This window comes from Pelobates fuscus, chromosome 8 (assembly GCF_036172605.1).
Source record: "Pelobates fuscus isolate aPelFus1 chromosome 8, aPelFus1.pri, whole genome shotgun sequence".
NCBI classification, from domain to species: domain Eukaryota; kingdom Metazoa; phylum Chordata; class Amphibia; order Anura; family Pelobatidae; genus Pelobates; species Pelobates fuscus.
Window position 1 is genome coordinate 142,698,614 of NC_086324.1, and position 14,628 is coordinate 142,713,241.

Consider the following 14,628-nt stretch of genomic DNA (forward strand, 5'->3'; position numbering starts at 1 on the left):
GCAATTTTATAATGAACCTGCTATGCTATAGGTCACTGTGATGTTTTTGTTGCTGGTTTTTTTTACCCCTATGTGTGGAATAAAAGGATTTTTACAGAACAAACAGTGGATTAGTGTGCCTAAGGTTCACGAAGAGACCACTTTGTGTTGCAGTGATCAGGAGGTGGGGGCCTTCCCTCAACCAGTAACCCTCTCTACTTAACCCCTTAAGGACCAAACTTCTGGAATAAAAGGGAATCATGGCGTGTCAGGCACGTCATGTGTCCTTAAGGGGTTAAAGGGACGCCACAGGCACTGTATCTGCTTCATCTCATTAAACGGGTTATAGTGTCTGGATCCCCTGGTACCATCATTTCAGTTTTTAATGTTTTAAAGTTAAACAAGAGTCCCGGCAGTCCATCCCCTCTGTGCTGCGTTGGCTAATAAGGAAGTATTTGCCTGAGCAGCAATGGGCAGCTGTGATTGGCTGAGTGTCATCTGACCGCTTTTAGCCTGTCAGAGCTCCAACTGACGGTATGAATGGGTATGACAACAAGAAAGTGTGTTATCTCTGCGTTAGCTACACATATAGAAGGGGCTGGACTGTGGGTGGCCAGGAACTCTTATTTTGTGGCATACTGCACGAACATGGTGCAACACTGAATGGAGGGACAGTGCCACGGCACTCCAGGCACTATAACTAATTCAAAGAGATGAAATGGTTATAGTGACTACAGGGTCCCTTTAACAATGCCATAATGGGGGAATTCACTCCTATCAGGCTAGGCAACCTTTGGCCCTCCAGATGTTGTGGACAGGATATAGTATCTGAATAAAATGCCAAGAATGCAAGAACCGTGTGGAGGGAATGCTATGTAGAATTTGTAGTCTGCTTGTATGATGAAAGCTAGACCAGATTCAGAGTAACTGCTCAATGCAAATGATTTCATTAAGTAAAGTGCCTAAATGTGGCAATACAGGATGGAGAAATAAACCATTTCATCAATAAGAGCATGTGTTCAGCGTCACCACATGGTACAATATGAGACTGCAGGATCTACTCATCTACAGATTGTTTCATTCACGCAGCTCAAAACAATTGATATCATTTTCCCTGAGACACAGCCTACAAATATCTACGATAAGCATTAACTGGCAAATTATAATGAATCTGAAATAATGATTATAATGATCCTAATAACAGATAGATAAAGCTAACATTTCCATACATCCTAACCGGATCTTGTGAGACAGGCTCAGTTTTGAGCCTATGTCTTGTCAACCTGGGTTATTTATATGGTATTCTGCTTAAGAACACTGGACTTAAATATCATGTCTCCCTAAAATCAGTATGTGAAGGGGTGTAACTGCTATATGGGGTGTTCGTGATGCACCTCACAACTGGGGTGGCAATGCTGCCATAAATGATGTGTTAGCTTGACATCTTTGCAACCTATACTGAATGCATGCACGTTGATATTCAGTTAACCATATGTATTTTCCTGCTAAGCTAATGATATTTTGGGTACATACAGGAGACATAGTTGCTCTGTATTGGCATAGGTTATCTCTGTTAACACACATGCCAATTCCCCATCCTTGGCTACACCCATGCTTCCCACTTCATCATCTGATCTGCTCGGTACCAGGTCACCCACTCTCCTTCCTTAATTCCAAACTCTTAAGATGTCCTCTTGTCAAGACCTGCGTCAACTCCTCACCTTCCTATTTTACTACCAGACAAAATCGGACTCCTGATATGCAGGTTGGGACAGTTGGACAGTGTGTTTAGCAAAAATGGTACATGTCACATGACCTGCGGAGAATGTTGGCTATTCGAGAAATAGTAACATTTTCACACTGCACAAAGGATTACATTAACCATTTTATGGTAATCAGTCAGCCGGAATGGGGCACAGGCCTGGAGCTTCAGTTCTGCTAATACAGCCCAGTATGGATATCTATAGATCTTTAAATCACTTAAATATCTAAAATAGTGTGATGATGAGTCAGGGGAGGGAGATGCAGAAGAAATTGAATGTCCTGCAGGAAATCCACCTCTAGTAACACTAATCTTATTGACGTGTTTACGGTGCCTGGACTACCAGGGTACCACCTCACTGTTCAGTGTTAAACTGCTTTCATTTCCACCCCTGAATTACAGTCAATAGGCCCCTGTGACTCCACCAACACCCTCTCATCCTATCTCTGCTACTACGGTAATTTGTTCTAGCAGCAAAGATGAGCTGGGAAGTGAGATGATATGAATGCTTCTCATAGAGAACACGTGATTGGAGGAGCATGGAATTTGCCACACAGGAGCTTTTTGCCCCCAATGACTATAGCACGGATGGTAAACGTACTGTGTAATTAAAAAATGCATGTGTGTGATATTTGCTACACGTGACACTTGCAACAGTCTGACAACAAATCGCACAGGTTACGATGGCAGAACATTTTCTAAGTGTTTGATGCCCAACTGTTAAAGTGGAGTCCACGACAAATACCAGTTAGATAAACAGGAAACAGGAAACAACCATGTCACAGCCATTCAAAACGTTCTACGATTTCTTTCCCATACACATGAGCACACATTTCTAACTAAACATGTAACAAAAATATTGACCTTCGCTTTAAAGGAATGTTATCCTAAATGAAAAGGTAATAAAGGGAGAATGACAACAAGGGGATTCCGCTAGAGGTCTTGAAATTTTGTATTGATCTTCAAATCAATCAGGTCACCTAAGGCACATTGAGCACAGTAAGAAAGTAAATGCCTGCATGTTTGGAAAATTTTAGAACTTTGATTGTGCAGTCCCCCAGCTTGCTGAAGTGCTTCGCGGGTTAACTGAAGCTCAATGTTATATTAAAAACTGCAGATTTCAAGACAAATCAGCATTTTTATAGAGTCCTTAGTTGCACCTTCCTAGCCGTTAGGCAGCCGGAGGGTTCCCTGTCGCATTCTCTTTTAACGATCGTTCAAAGCAGAAGGCATTGGTTCTCATAAAGAAACATTGAAACCAATGTTTCTCTATTAAAAGCATCGGACCGATGGAGCGCGTTGATTACTTCACAGACGCTGCAGGGCCTCAATGCTTCTCTCAGTGGGAATCATTGAGTGCACTGATAGAGAGAGAAAAAAAAAAGTTATTACATAAAATGAAAAGGGGAGTCTTAAATCTAGTTAAAAAAAAAAAAAAGGAGCACCCCAAGTATTCCTTAAGACCCTCTGTTGTATCAGTGTTGTGTATAGAAATAGTGTATAAAATGATCCAGACTGCATTCAGGCTTTTGTGAATAACCTTGAAAAGTATGAATGATTAATTTCACATTTTTTTATTTTTTTGCTAGAATTCAGTTGGTTTCATTTATTCCTAAAATGCGATATAAACTTAGTTAAGCATCTAGTTATGTAACAAAAAGATTTGCCTTCAAGGGAACTATGTTTGCCTTCAAGGGAACTGTTTTAAGAAATATTTGGATAAAAAGGAACCTTCAAAAGAATTGTCACTTAAAAAAGAAACCCGAGAAAGTTTGCTGTGTCATTTTGGAGATAAATTACTTTGTTTATGCAGATGTACCCACAATTTCTCTGGCTGACACACAGCCTCCTTACAAATGTCTTGTTCACGTGTCTAATCTTTTTTTTTTTTTTTTTTCCTACCCCTATTGAGCAAACTATATTTGATTTAAAAGGTCTTATCCACTTCCGGATTAACAGCCTGCCGGAGTCTTCGGTGTGAGATCAATGTTGAATTAACATAACAGGAGATAAGGACTTCTAAAGTAAACAAACTGTGTTGTCAAATCGGATTGAAAATTAAACCATTTTATCCATGCCGGCTGAGTGAGCCACAGCCAGGGAAGGTGTGACTAGGGCTGCATAAACAGAAACAAAAGTGATCTCACTCCTAAATGGCATGGAATTGAACGCCAAGACTTCAGGGGCAAGATCTATATACTAAAACTACTTCATTAAGCTAAAGTTGTTTTGGTGCTTAGATCATTTCTTTAAATTTGAAATTCACTTTGCATTCCTGACAATTTTCTTTAGTAGATACCGCTGTTTTTTTCAAATCTGTTACACAGATGGAAGGAATATAGGATTTCTCCATAACAGGCATTTCCTTTGGACATTAAATCCATTCAGTATTACAAGGCCGATTCATACAGAAGAATTCTGGGAGTTGCTTGTTTCAATTTAGTGAATCAATTCCTGAGTTCTAATTGGCTGCTGCTGTCGGAAGCTCTCAGCTGCCTTTTCTTTCCATCAGTAACATTCGGAGGAGACTACTTCAACCAACAAAACTGTCATATTGTTAAACTTTAAAGGGTTTCTCCAAGCACCATAACCACTTCAGTGATTTGAAGTAATCATGGTGCCTGGAGTTTGCATGTGCAGTGTTTCGCTATGAAATGAGTACATACAGAGTTTAACCCCTCTGCTGTCGGAGGTGTAACTCCACCTCTGGCTGTGTCATTGAGATGCCAATAGCCAGCCTGGAATGATGGTTCCGGGTAGCAGAAATTCTGTGCCTAATTGGCATGTAACCCCAGCACACACAGAATTGCGGTGCCACACAGTCAATGGTGGCATGGCTCTCCCCGCTGCCTGTCCTTCCCCAAAAGCGAGGAGGATTGATATTCGCATTGGAGTATCGAGCTAAGGGAAGAACTTGGCCTCGTCGCTTGAATAGGTGAGTTTATGGGTTTTTATTTTCTTTGACTGAGGGAAACCAGCACAGCAGGTTACTCTAACCAAAACCGGTGATTTCTTTAAACACTCGTATTTGGCTGAATATTACTTGTATAACCTTGCCAAAAGAGCCATGTAGCCACAACCAAGGCTGAGGTGTTGGAAAAAAGTACTGTCCCTGACCTTTATAATTTTATTAACCCCTTAAGGACAGAGCTTCAGAAGCTTGACTTACGCTTAATGACACAAGCAATTTTTGCATTTTCTTGCTGTTTGCGTTCAACTGCAATTTGCATCTCTCTCATTTATTGCACCGACACATATTATATACAGTTTTTTAAAGGACAGAAAGGGCTTTAATTTGATATAACATATATATATATAAATGCTTACTTATTATAAAAAAAATTCAGAAAAACGCAAAAAAAATAAAAATATTGTTTTTTTTTACAGTTTTTGCAATCATAATGTGTGCATAATTAGTGCAGGTTAAGGAAAGTAATTAAAAATAAATTCATTTATTTGTTCTGATTTACAGAATATATAATGTGTCTGGGATTTTAAGTTTTTTTTGGTAGTTACAGGTCACAAAGCACAAGGAGTAAAATAAAATTTTAATGTGGAGCGATTTTAGAATTTGGTATGTTTGTCTTGTAAGCCTAATAGCCATAAAATAAAACAAAATTGCCACACAAAAGTATATATTTATATAAAGTAGACATCACAGGCTATTTACCTAAGGTTGTTTTGACACTTTCTACGTAGCCATTTTACCGCCAACCTCTGCTAAATATTGGAGTAAAATTGTGTTTTTTGGGGGTTTTCGCACACAAACGTATAACAAAGAACTTCTCATGTGTATTTTGTAAAGTTGGTGTGTGCTATTCCTGTACAAAGTTTTATTATGTGTTCAGTTACTTCTGCTGAGTACAACGGTACCCCCATTGTATGTCTTTGGCACTATTTCGTGAAGCTACAGTGCCATATAGGAGACCTGTCCTTTTCAGTATTCACAGTAGAATTTTGAGAGACGGATTTAATGAGCCTATGCTTCCATTTGGGGTATTATAACAGTTTGACTGTTCAAAAACCCCCACAAAGGCCTACCATTTGTAAAAGTAGACACTCCAGGGTATCTCATAAGGTGCATATTGTGCCTTAACATGCCCCCATTTTTTTACCATTACATGCCAAAGTATGTGGTAAAAAATAATTTTGTGCATTTTTTACATACGGATTGCATTTTTGCTGGGCATTTTGTATATTTCATATGTGCCACTAAGTTCAAACCCCCCAAATTATGCTCAGCTAAGTCTTCTGAGTAAAAGGACACCCCCATTGTATGTCTATGGCACTATTTCGTGAAGCTACAGTGCCATACAGGAGACCTGTCCTTTTCAGTATTCACAGTAGAATTTTGAGAGACGGATTTAATGAGCCTATGCTTCCATTTGGGGTATTATAACAGTTTGAATGTTCAAAAAAAAACCACAAAGGCCTACCATTTGTAAAAGTAGACACTCCAGGGTATATCATAAGGTGCATATTGTGCCTTAGCATGCCCCCATTTTTTCACCAATATATGCCAAAGTATGTGGTAAAAAATAATTTTGTGCATTTTTTGACATACGGATTGCATTTTTGCTGGGCATTTTGTATATTTCACATGTGCCACTAAGTTCAAAACCTCCAAATTATGCTCGGCTAAGTCTTCTGAGTAAAAAGACATCCGCAATGAATGTCTTTGGCACTATTTTGTGAAGCTACAGTGGCATATTGGAGACCAAGCCATATCAGTTTTTACAGAACTTTGAATTTTGACGCTGGGCCTATGTGCAATTTCCAAGCATCTTCGTAAGTTTTAAATTCAAACTACCCCACAAAGGCCTACCATTTCTTAAAGTAGACACCCCAGGGTATTTCAAAAGGCATATTTTGAACCTTAGCGTGGGATAATTTTTCCGCTAGCTTGTACCAGGTGTAGTGGTAATAAGCGTTTTTTCTGCCTTTTTGACACACAAAGTGAGTTTGCACAGTATATTTTGCAAACCTTATGTGTGCTACGACTGTATAATACTTCATATGTTGCTCAGCTATGTCAGCTGAGTATAAAAATACCCCCGTATGTACCTTTGCCAGGTATATGTGGACATCAGAGGGGCACATTTGGGACATAGTCATTCCAGTTTTTTTCAAACTTTAAATTTTTACGCGGTGCCCATGTCCCATTTTAGAGTATTTTACCAGGCTATATAATCCAAATACCACATGAAGCCATACCATTTCTTAAAGAAGACATACCAGGGTATTTCAAAAGGCATATTTTGAACCTTAGTGTGGGATCATTTTTCCGCTAGCTTGTACCAGGTGTAGTGGTAATAAGCGTTTTTTCTGCCTTTTTGACACACAAAGTGAGTTTGCACAGTATATTTTGCAAACCTTATGTGTGCTACGACTGTATAATACTTCATATGTTGCTCAGCTATGTCGGCTGAGTACAAAAATACCCCCGTATGTACCTTTGCCAGGTATATGTGGACATCGGAGGGGCACATTTGGGACACAGCCATTCCATTTTTTTTCAAACTTTAAATTTTTACGCCGTGCCCATGTCCCATTTTAGAGTATTTTACCAGGCTATATAATCCAAATACCCCATAAAGCCATACCATTTCTTAAAGAAGACATCCCAGGGTATTTCAAAAGGCATATTTTGAACCTTAGCGTGGGATCATTTTTCCGCTAGCTTGTACCAGGTGTAGTGGTAATGAGCGTTATTAAATTAATTTTTTAACTTTTTAAAACTTTTTTACTTTTTAAAACTATTTTTTAAACTTTTGTTTCGCTTATTCATTTTTTTAAAGTTTCCTAAACTTTCGTAAAACTTTTTTTACAGATTTAACATTTTTCTAAGCTTTTTCTTTTACCGTTAACCCCTAACTAGCAGTAAGCAGCACTAACAGTAAATTCCCCATTTTCCCATAACTCCCACCCACCCCAGCTAGCAAAATATTTAATTATACAATATTTAAATTAGTTACTTAAATTAATTTAACCCCTGAGGGTTAAAAAATAAATAAAAGTTAATCGTCAGGGGTTAAAAAAAAAATTAGATCACAGTATAATACTGTGATCTGTATTTTGATCACTTTAGGCAGTGATAGACTGGCAGGAAAGGGGTTAATTTTTATTTGGACTGGGTAAAGGGTTTATTTTTTTTTAATTTTTTACTTAAACGTTATTAAAACTTTTTTTTAACTTAATTTTTTAACTTTTTAAAGCTTATTTTAAAACTTTTTTTAACGTTAACCCCTAGTTAGCCTAACACTAAATCCCCCAATTCCCCACTAACTTCCACCCTCCCCAGCTAGCTAAATTTATAATTTTAAAATATTTAAATTAATTAATAAAATAAATTTAACCCCTGAGGGTTAAAAAAAAAAAGAATTAACCCTCAGGGGTTAAAAAAAAAATCAGATCATATTAAAATGTAATCCCTGCCAATTGATCACTGTAGTCAGTGATCAATTGGCAGGGAAGGGGTTAATTTTTTATTAAAATGGTAAAGGGGGGGTAAAGGGGGGTGGGATTTTAAATAAACTTTATTTTTTTTTCCACCAGGGGGCAGGATCAGCACTGATCCGTCTCCCTGCACTTCACACTGAACCCGGAAGTGCAGGGAGGCGGAAGGTAAGTATACAGAGCACATGTGCCCGCTCTGGCATGCTGTCAGAGCGGGCACATGTACTGGGACAGCCCGATCCGGTGCTCCCGGTCTGCCTCTAATACAGAGGCAGACCGGAGCACCATTAACCCCACGATCGCGGCGATCTGGGGTTAATTTTACCGCGTGACGGACGAGGTCCGTCATCCGTCGTTAAGGGTATCCCCTGGATGACGGACCTCGTCCGTCACCCGTCGTGAAGGGGTTAAAGACCATTATTTAAGCTTAATTCAATGAAGAAACAGGAGGTACTTTTACTATAAATTAGATTTTATTGGCTGCTATTTATGGAGACCACATGCATTGAATTGTTGCCTAGAAAAGAAACCTAAGAAAATGATGAAGAATAGGTAAACTAAATGGAAACATTGTTTTTTTTTTTTTTAAATGAACTAAATAAAGTTGAAAACAGGCAGTGCAAGAAGTAATTCCCTTATATCCAGAATTCTAAGAAATGCTGCCGTATTCTGCTCTGCAAATATTTAAATCAGATTTGAGGGCATCTACGGAGAATGTTCTTTTTTTCTAAGAACAAATAACCAGCAAAGGAATTTCCTTATGCCAGGGCTCGACAAATCCCAGGTGCCAGGGATTTGTGAGCCCATTCCCTAAGAGGCGGGCTCTGTATTGTATGACGTTACTCCGACCCCAGCATTACTAAACAGGCTGCGAGGGAGCAGAGAAGGAAGATCACAACTCCGTCGCCGTTCCACATACAATACGCCCAGCTGGCTTCCGCCTCCACTTTCCCCAGCCAGCCGTTCACTGGACTCCGGGAAAGCAGATCCACCGCCCACTGCGACATAGAGAAAGCTTGATTAAGTTGTTATGGTGCCCCAACTGGTCCTTTAATTACTATTTCAAGATGCACTATGTCCCTTATATTGAATTAAAACATATAATTTGTGAGTGTGTGTCTGTCATGGTATGTGTGTCTGTTTAAGTGACCAGCCCCACTACGATCGCATAGGAATGGTGTTTTACTCACCTTTTTCCCCACCGTGCCAGTCTCCCCACGGCTGTTCCTGCCCCTATGACAGATAATCAAGCTTGATGATCTCAGCCAATTTAATGCTTTCCTATAGAAAAGTATTGAGGAGCTATTGTGCATGCGCTGCAAAACGCTGCTCTAATCCGCATCTCCTCATAGAGATGCACTGAATCAACGCATCTCTATGGGAAACATTCAGCACCTCCAAGCAGAGCGTCTGTAACACGTAGGAAGTGCCTCTAGAGGCCATCTGAGTGATGACAACTGTAGGTGTTACTAGGTAGCAAAGTAATCACTGCCGTTTCTGTTAAAAGGCAGTGTTTACATTGAAAAGACTGCAGACAGGTTATAGCCAATAGAACCACTACATTAAGCTGTAGTGGTCCTGGTGACTACACCTTGTTCCAAATTATTATGCAAATTATATTTCTCATTTACCTAAATAATTGATGTAAATAACAGTCAGCATAATTTTCATGTTATCAACTATTAGCCCCTTAAGGACCAAACCTCTGGAATAAAAGGGAATCATGACATGTCACACATGTCATGTGTCCTTAAGGGGTTAATACAATTCAAATTTTATTTAACAAACCTCCTAATGATAGCAGTATTTTTTTTTTTTTAAACATAAAAAACTTACAATGCGCTGTTCCAAATTATTATGCACAGTAAGTTTCAAAACAATTTATAGGTTGTACAGAACTGAAAATTGTCATTTGTTGTGTTTGCAGCATATTTACTGAAATCAAAAGCTATTTCAATCAAACTTATAACAACATTTTAACTTTTTAAACATTTTAACAGGTCACGTTACATTTTAACATAGGACCCCTTATTTGATAGCAGCTTCACAAATCTTGCATCCATTGAACCTGTGAGTTTTTGGACAGTTTCTGCTTGAATTTGTTTGCAAGATGTCAGAATAGCCTCCCAAAGCTGCTGTTTGGATGTAAACTGCCTCCCACCCTCATAGATCTTTTGCTTGAGGATGCTCCAAAGGTTCTCAATAGGATTGAGGTCAGGGGAGGATGGAGGCCACACCATGACTTTCTCTCCTTTCATCCCCATGGCAGCCATTGATGCAGAGGTATTCTTTGCAGCATGAGATGGTGTATTTTCATGCATGAAGATGATTTTATTACGGAAAGCATAGTTCTTCCTTCTGTATCAGGGAAGAAAGTGGTCAGTCAGAAACTCCACATACTTTGCAGATGTCATCTTTACACCTTCAGGGATCCTAAATAGGCCAACCAGCTCTCTTCCCATGATTCCGGCCCAAAACATGACTCCACCACCGCCTTGCTGACGTCGCAGCCTTGTTGGAACAGGGTGGCCGTCCACCAACCATCCACTACTCCATCCATCTGGACCATCCAGGGTTGCACGGCTCTCATCAGTGAACAGGACTGTTTAAAAATTAGTCTTCATGTATTTTTCTGCCCAATGCAGCCGTTTCTGCCTGTGAGCATTGGTTAGTGGTGGCCGAATAGAAAGTTTATGCACAGTTGCAAGACTCTGGAGGACTCTACACCTTGATGTCCGTGGGACTCCAGAGGCACCAGCAGCTTCAAATATCTGTTTGCTGCTATGTAATGGTATTTTAGCAGCTGCTCTCTTGATCCGATGCATGGATCTGGCAGAAATCTTCCTCTATGTGCTTTTATCTGCACGAACCAGTCTGTGCTCTGAATCATTCACAAATCTCTTAATAGTGTGATGATCACACGTACGTTTTCGTGAAATATCTAATGTTTTCATACCTCGTCCAAGACATTGAACTATTTCACTCTTTTCAGCAGCAGAGAGATCCTTTTTCTTCCCCATATTGCATGAAAATGGTGCTCTGCTTAGTAATGTGGAACACCCTCCTTTAGTAGTTTTTACTTAATTTGGGCTCACCTGGCAATCTAATTATCACAGGTGTCCGAGATTGTTTTTAGTGATCAAAAGAGCCCTGAGACACAATGCCTTCCATGAGCTAAACTGAAAAACTAAATATTTAATCTTTGTGACACTTAAATAGAATTTGCATAATAATTTGGAACAGGGTGTATAGTGACCCCCCAAAAGAGTTGTATTTTTGTCGTTGAAAATAAAGCTTTGTAAGTTTAAAAAAACAAACAAACTGGCATCTAACTTTTTTTTAGCCGGCTCCTAGATTCCAAGCACATTTGTCGAGCCCTGTTTTATGCATTATACAGTATAGCTAAACATAACGTGAAGAGCTGAACTGTTATCTCTAAATATAATAGCCATTTGCTCTGGCAGAATCGGGCAGCGGCCAGCAATCCCCATTCATTATCCCCACTTTTTTTAAGACCGTAATATGGATGGGGAGTCACTGATTTGCTGAGAACGTAAGGTGACTGCTCTCATCCAATCAGCAGGGCAGCTGCCCGATTCTGCAAGAGCCTTCCGGTTTCCCGATTTACGGGAATACGGAAGGATAGAGAGGAAGCACAATTAAGTTGTTATGTTGCCCAAACTGATCCTTTAATTACTATTTCAAGATGCACTGTGTCACACTGTCAAAGTGAAGGCTAAGGCAGGGATCTCAAACTACACCACCCAACCACCACAATTTATGAATGCAATAAATGGTCAGAGAATCATGGGAGTTGTAGTTCAGCGACATCTGTGACATGTTGGAGATGCCTGAGCTAAGGGCACTTAGTTACAGCGCCAAAAGAAAATGTAATCCTGAGTTCTTCACCAAGAAAACCGTTAAAAAAAACACTTTCAGTTGACAAGTGTCACTAATGTGTTACATTTATACAACCCATTTAAAAATATATATTTATGTTTACATTTCAAATGCAGTATGGCTTATCAATGACCTATATTACATACATGTTTATTTTTATTGAACAGACTTCTGGCCTCATCAATAATATATTGTTTTTCTTCGATGGTGTCTTCCTTCAGTCCTGATGCTGACTGCCATTTTTTTGCTATCCTGAATATTTTTCGGTAAAGGCTCAAAACCTCTTGACGTGTTGTTGCACTCATCTACAAAAATAAAGAGAGGTAATTACACATTTAGCTTTATATTTAAAGAAAAACTCTAGGCACCATAACAACTTAATATGAAGTTGCTTTGGTTCCAAGAGGCCCCTGGTACTGGATTACCTTTAGGGGTTAAACTGTTCAAAAACGATTTAACCCCAAAGTCTTCTCGCCAGAGCTGTTTTTCTCTGCCCCCTCCAACATTCGGAATGGCAGAAGCGGGCAGCGGCACTGCTAATTGGCTGAGAGCGTCCAGCAATCCCTATTCATAAAACTGGCTTAATAGGAAACATACCTTTTTCAAGACAGTTATATGGATGGGGAGTAGCTGATTTGCTGAGAGCGTCAGCGGCGCAGCTGCCCGATTCAGCATTCACAAGCTGTTGCTGTAAAAGGAGCTCTCAATGCAAGTAAAACAGGTTATCAGCCAAGTGAAGAACACTCTCCAGGAGGTAGGCCTATCATTACCAAGTCTACCAGAAAGAAGATTTAACGAGAGGAAATACAGGAGGTGCAAACCATTCTTAAACCTCAAGAATAGAAAGGCCAGATTAGACTTTGACAATAAACATCTAAAAAAAAAAAAAAAAGCCAGCCCAGTTCTGGAACAGCATTCTTTGGACAGAGGGTCAACCTGTACCAGAAAGAAGGGAAGAAAAAAGTATGGAGAAGGCTTGGAACGGTTCATGATCCGAAGCATACTACATCATCTGTAAAACACAGTGGAGGCAGTGTTAAAGGGACACTATAGTCACCTGAACAACTTTAGCTTAATGAAGCAGTTTTGGTGTATAGAAAATGCCCCTGCACCCTCACTGCTCAATCCTCTGCCATTTAGGAGTTAAATCCCTTTGTTTATGAACCCTAGTCACATCTCCCTGCATGTGACTTGCACAGCCTTCCATAAACACTTCCTGTAAAGAGAGCCCTATTTAGGCTTTCTTTATTGCAAGTTCTGTTTAATTAAGATTTTCTTATCCCCTACTATGTTAATAGCTTGCTAGACCCTGCAAGAGCCTCTTGTATGTGATTAAAAGTTCAATTTAGAGATTGAGATACAATTATTTAAGGTAAATTACATCTGTTTGAAAGTGAAACCAGTTTTTTTTTTCATGCAGGCTCTGTCAATCATAGCCAGGGGAGGTGTGGCTAGGGCTGCATAAACAGAAACAAAGTGATTTAACCCCTTAAGGACCGGCCTGTTTTTGCGATGTTTGTACGTTAACCCCTTAAGTCCGGAGGACGTAATATTACGTCCTGCAGGAACCGGCTCTAAACGCCGGCGGGCGTAATATTACGTCCTCGCCATAATGGCCGCCCACGTGGCCGGCGCTAATCGCCCGCTGCAGATCGCGGTCGGGGGGGATGCCTGGCCCCCCAGGCAACCCCCCCTGTGGCCGGTGACCGCGATCTGCAGTCTCTGATCGCAGTGACAGGCTGTCACTGCGACCAGTATTAAGCATGTGTCAGCCGATTTCAAATCGGCTGACACATGCGGCCGGCGGCTTTCCCCTTCTGCAGATCGCGGTCGGGGGACTTACCTGGCCCCCCAGGCAGTCCCCCTGGGGTCAGTGACCGCGATCTGCGAAGTCTGATCGCAGTGACAGGCTGTCACTGCGATCTCAATGACAGCCTGTCACTGCGATCAGTGTTACATGTGTCAGCCTATTGGCTGACACATGTAACTGGCACAGTGATCCCCCTGCAGATTGGAAGGGGGGAGTGCTTGTACCACCCAGGCACTCCCCCCTGTGGTCAATTACCCAATCTGCAGGAGGTGATCACAGTGACAGGCAGTCACTGTGATCACTGATCCTGTGTGTCAGCCAGTGATGTGAAATCACTGGCTGACACTGTCTCTGACCCCTGTCCTGTAAAAAAAATAAAATATTAGTTCAAAAAATAAATTAAAAAAATTACAGTTACAAATAAAATATACTTAGATCATATATATTATATATATATGATCTAAGTATATATATATATATATATATATACACATACACATACACACACACACACATTTACACATACACGACGTGTATTTAAATATTAATAAATATATATATATATATATATATATTAATATCAAATTACACGTAGACTGATACTGATTAAATATATATATAATTATTGTTATATATATTTATATATAATATAAAAAAATATATATGTAAATACGTAAAAAAATAAAATTAAAAAAATATTTAAAAATAAATAATTAAAAAA

General features: G+C 39.7%; 1 protein-coding gene across 2 annotated transcripts in view; it reads right to left on the bottom strand.

Moving 5' to 3' along the window:
• Positions 1-14,628, bottom strand: part of LYRM1 (LYR motif containing 1) — a 46,784-nt gene that overhangs the window by 12,404 nt on the left and 19,752 nt on the right. For both annotated transcript variants that reach the window (XM_063428891.1, XM_063428892.1), the window contains exon 2: positions 12,244-12,402. In XM_063428891.1, the coding sequence (XP_063284961.1) occupies positions 12,244-12,402 (159 nt within the window). The remainder of the gene's footprint in view (positions 1-12,243; positions 12,403-14,628) is intronic.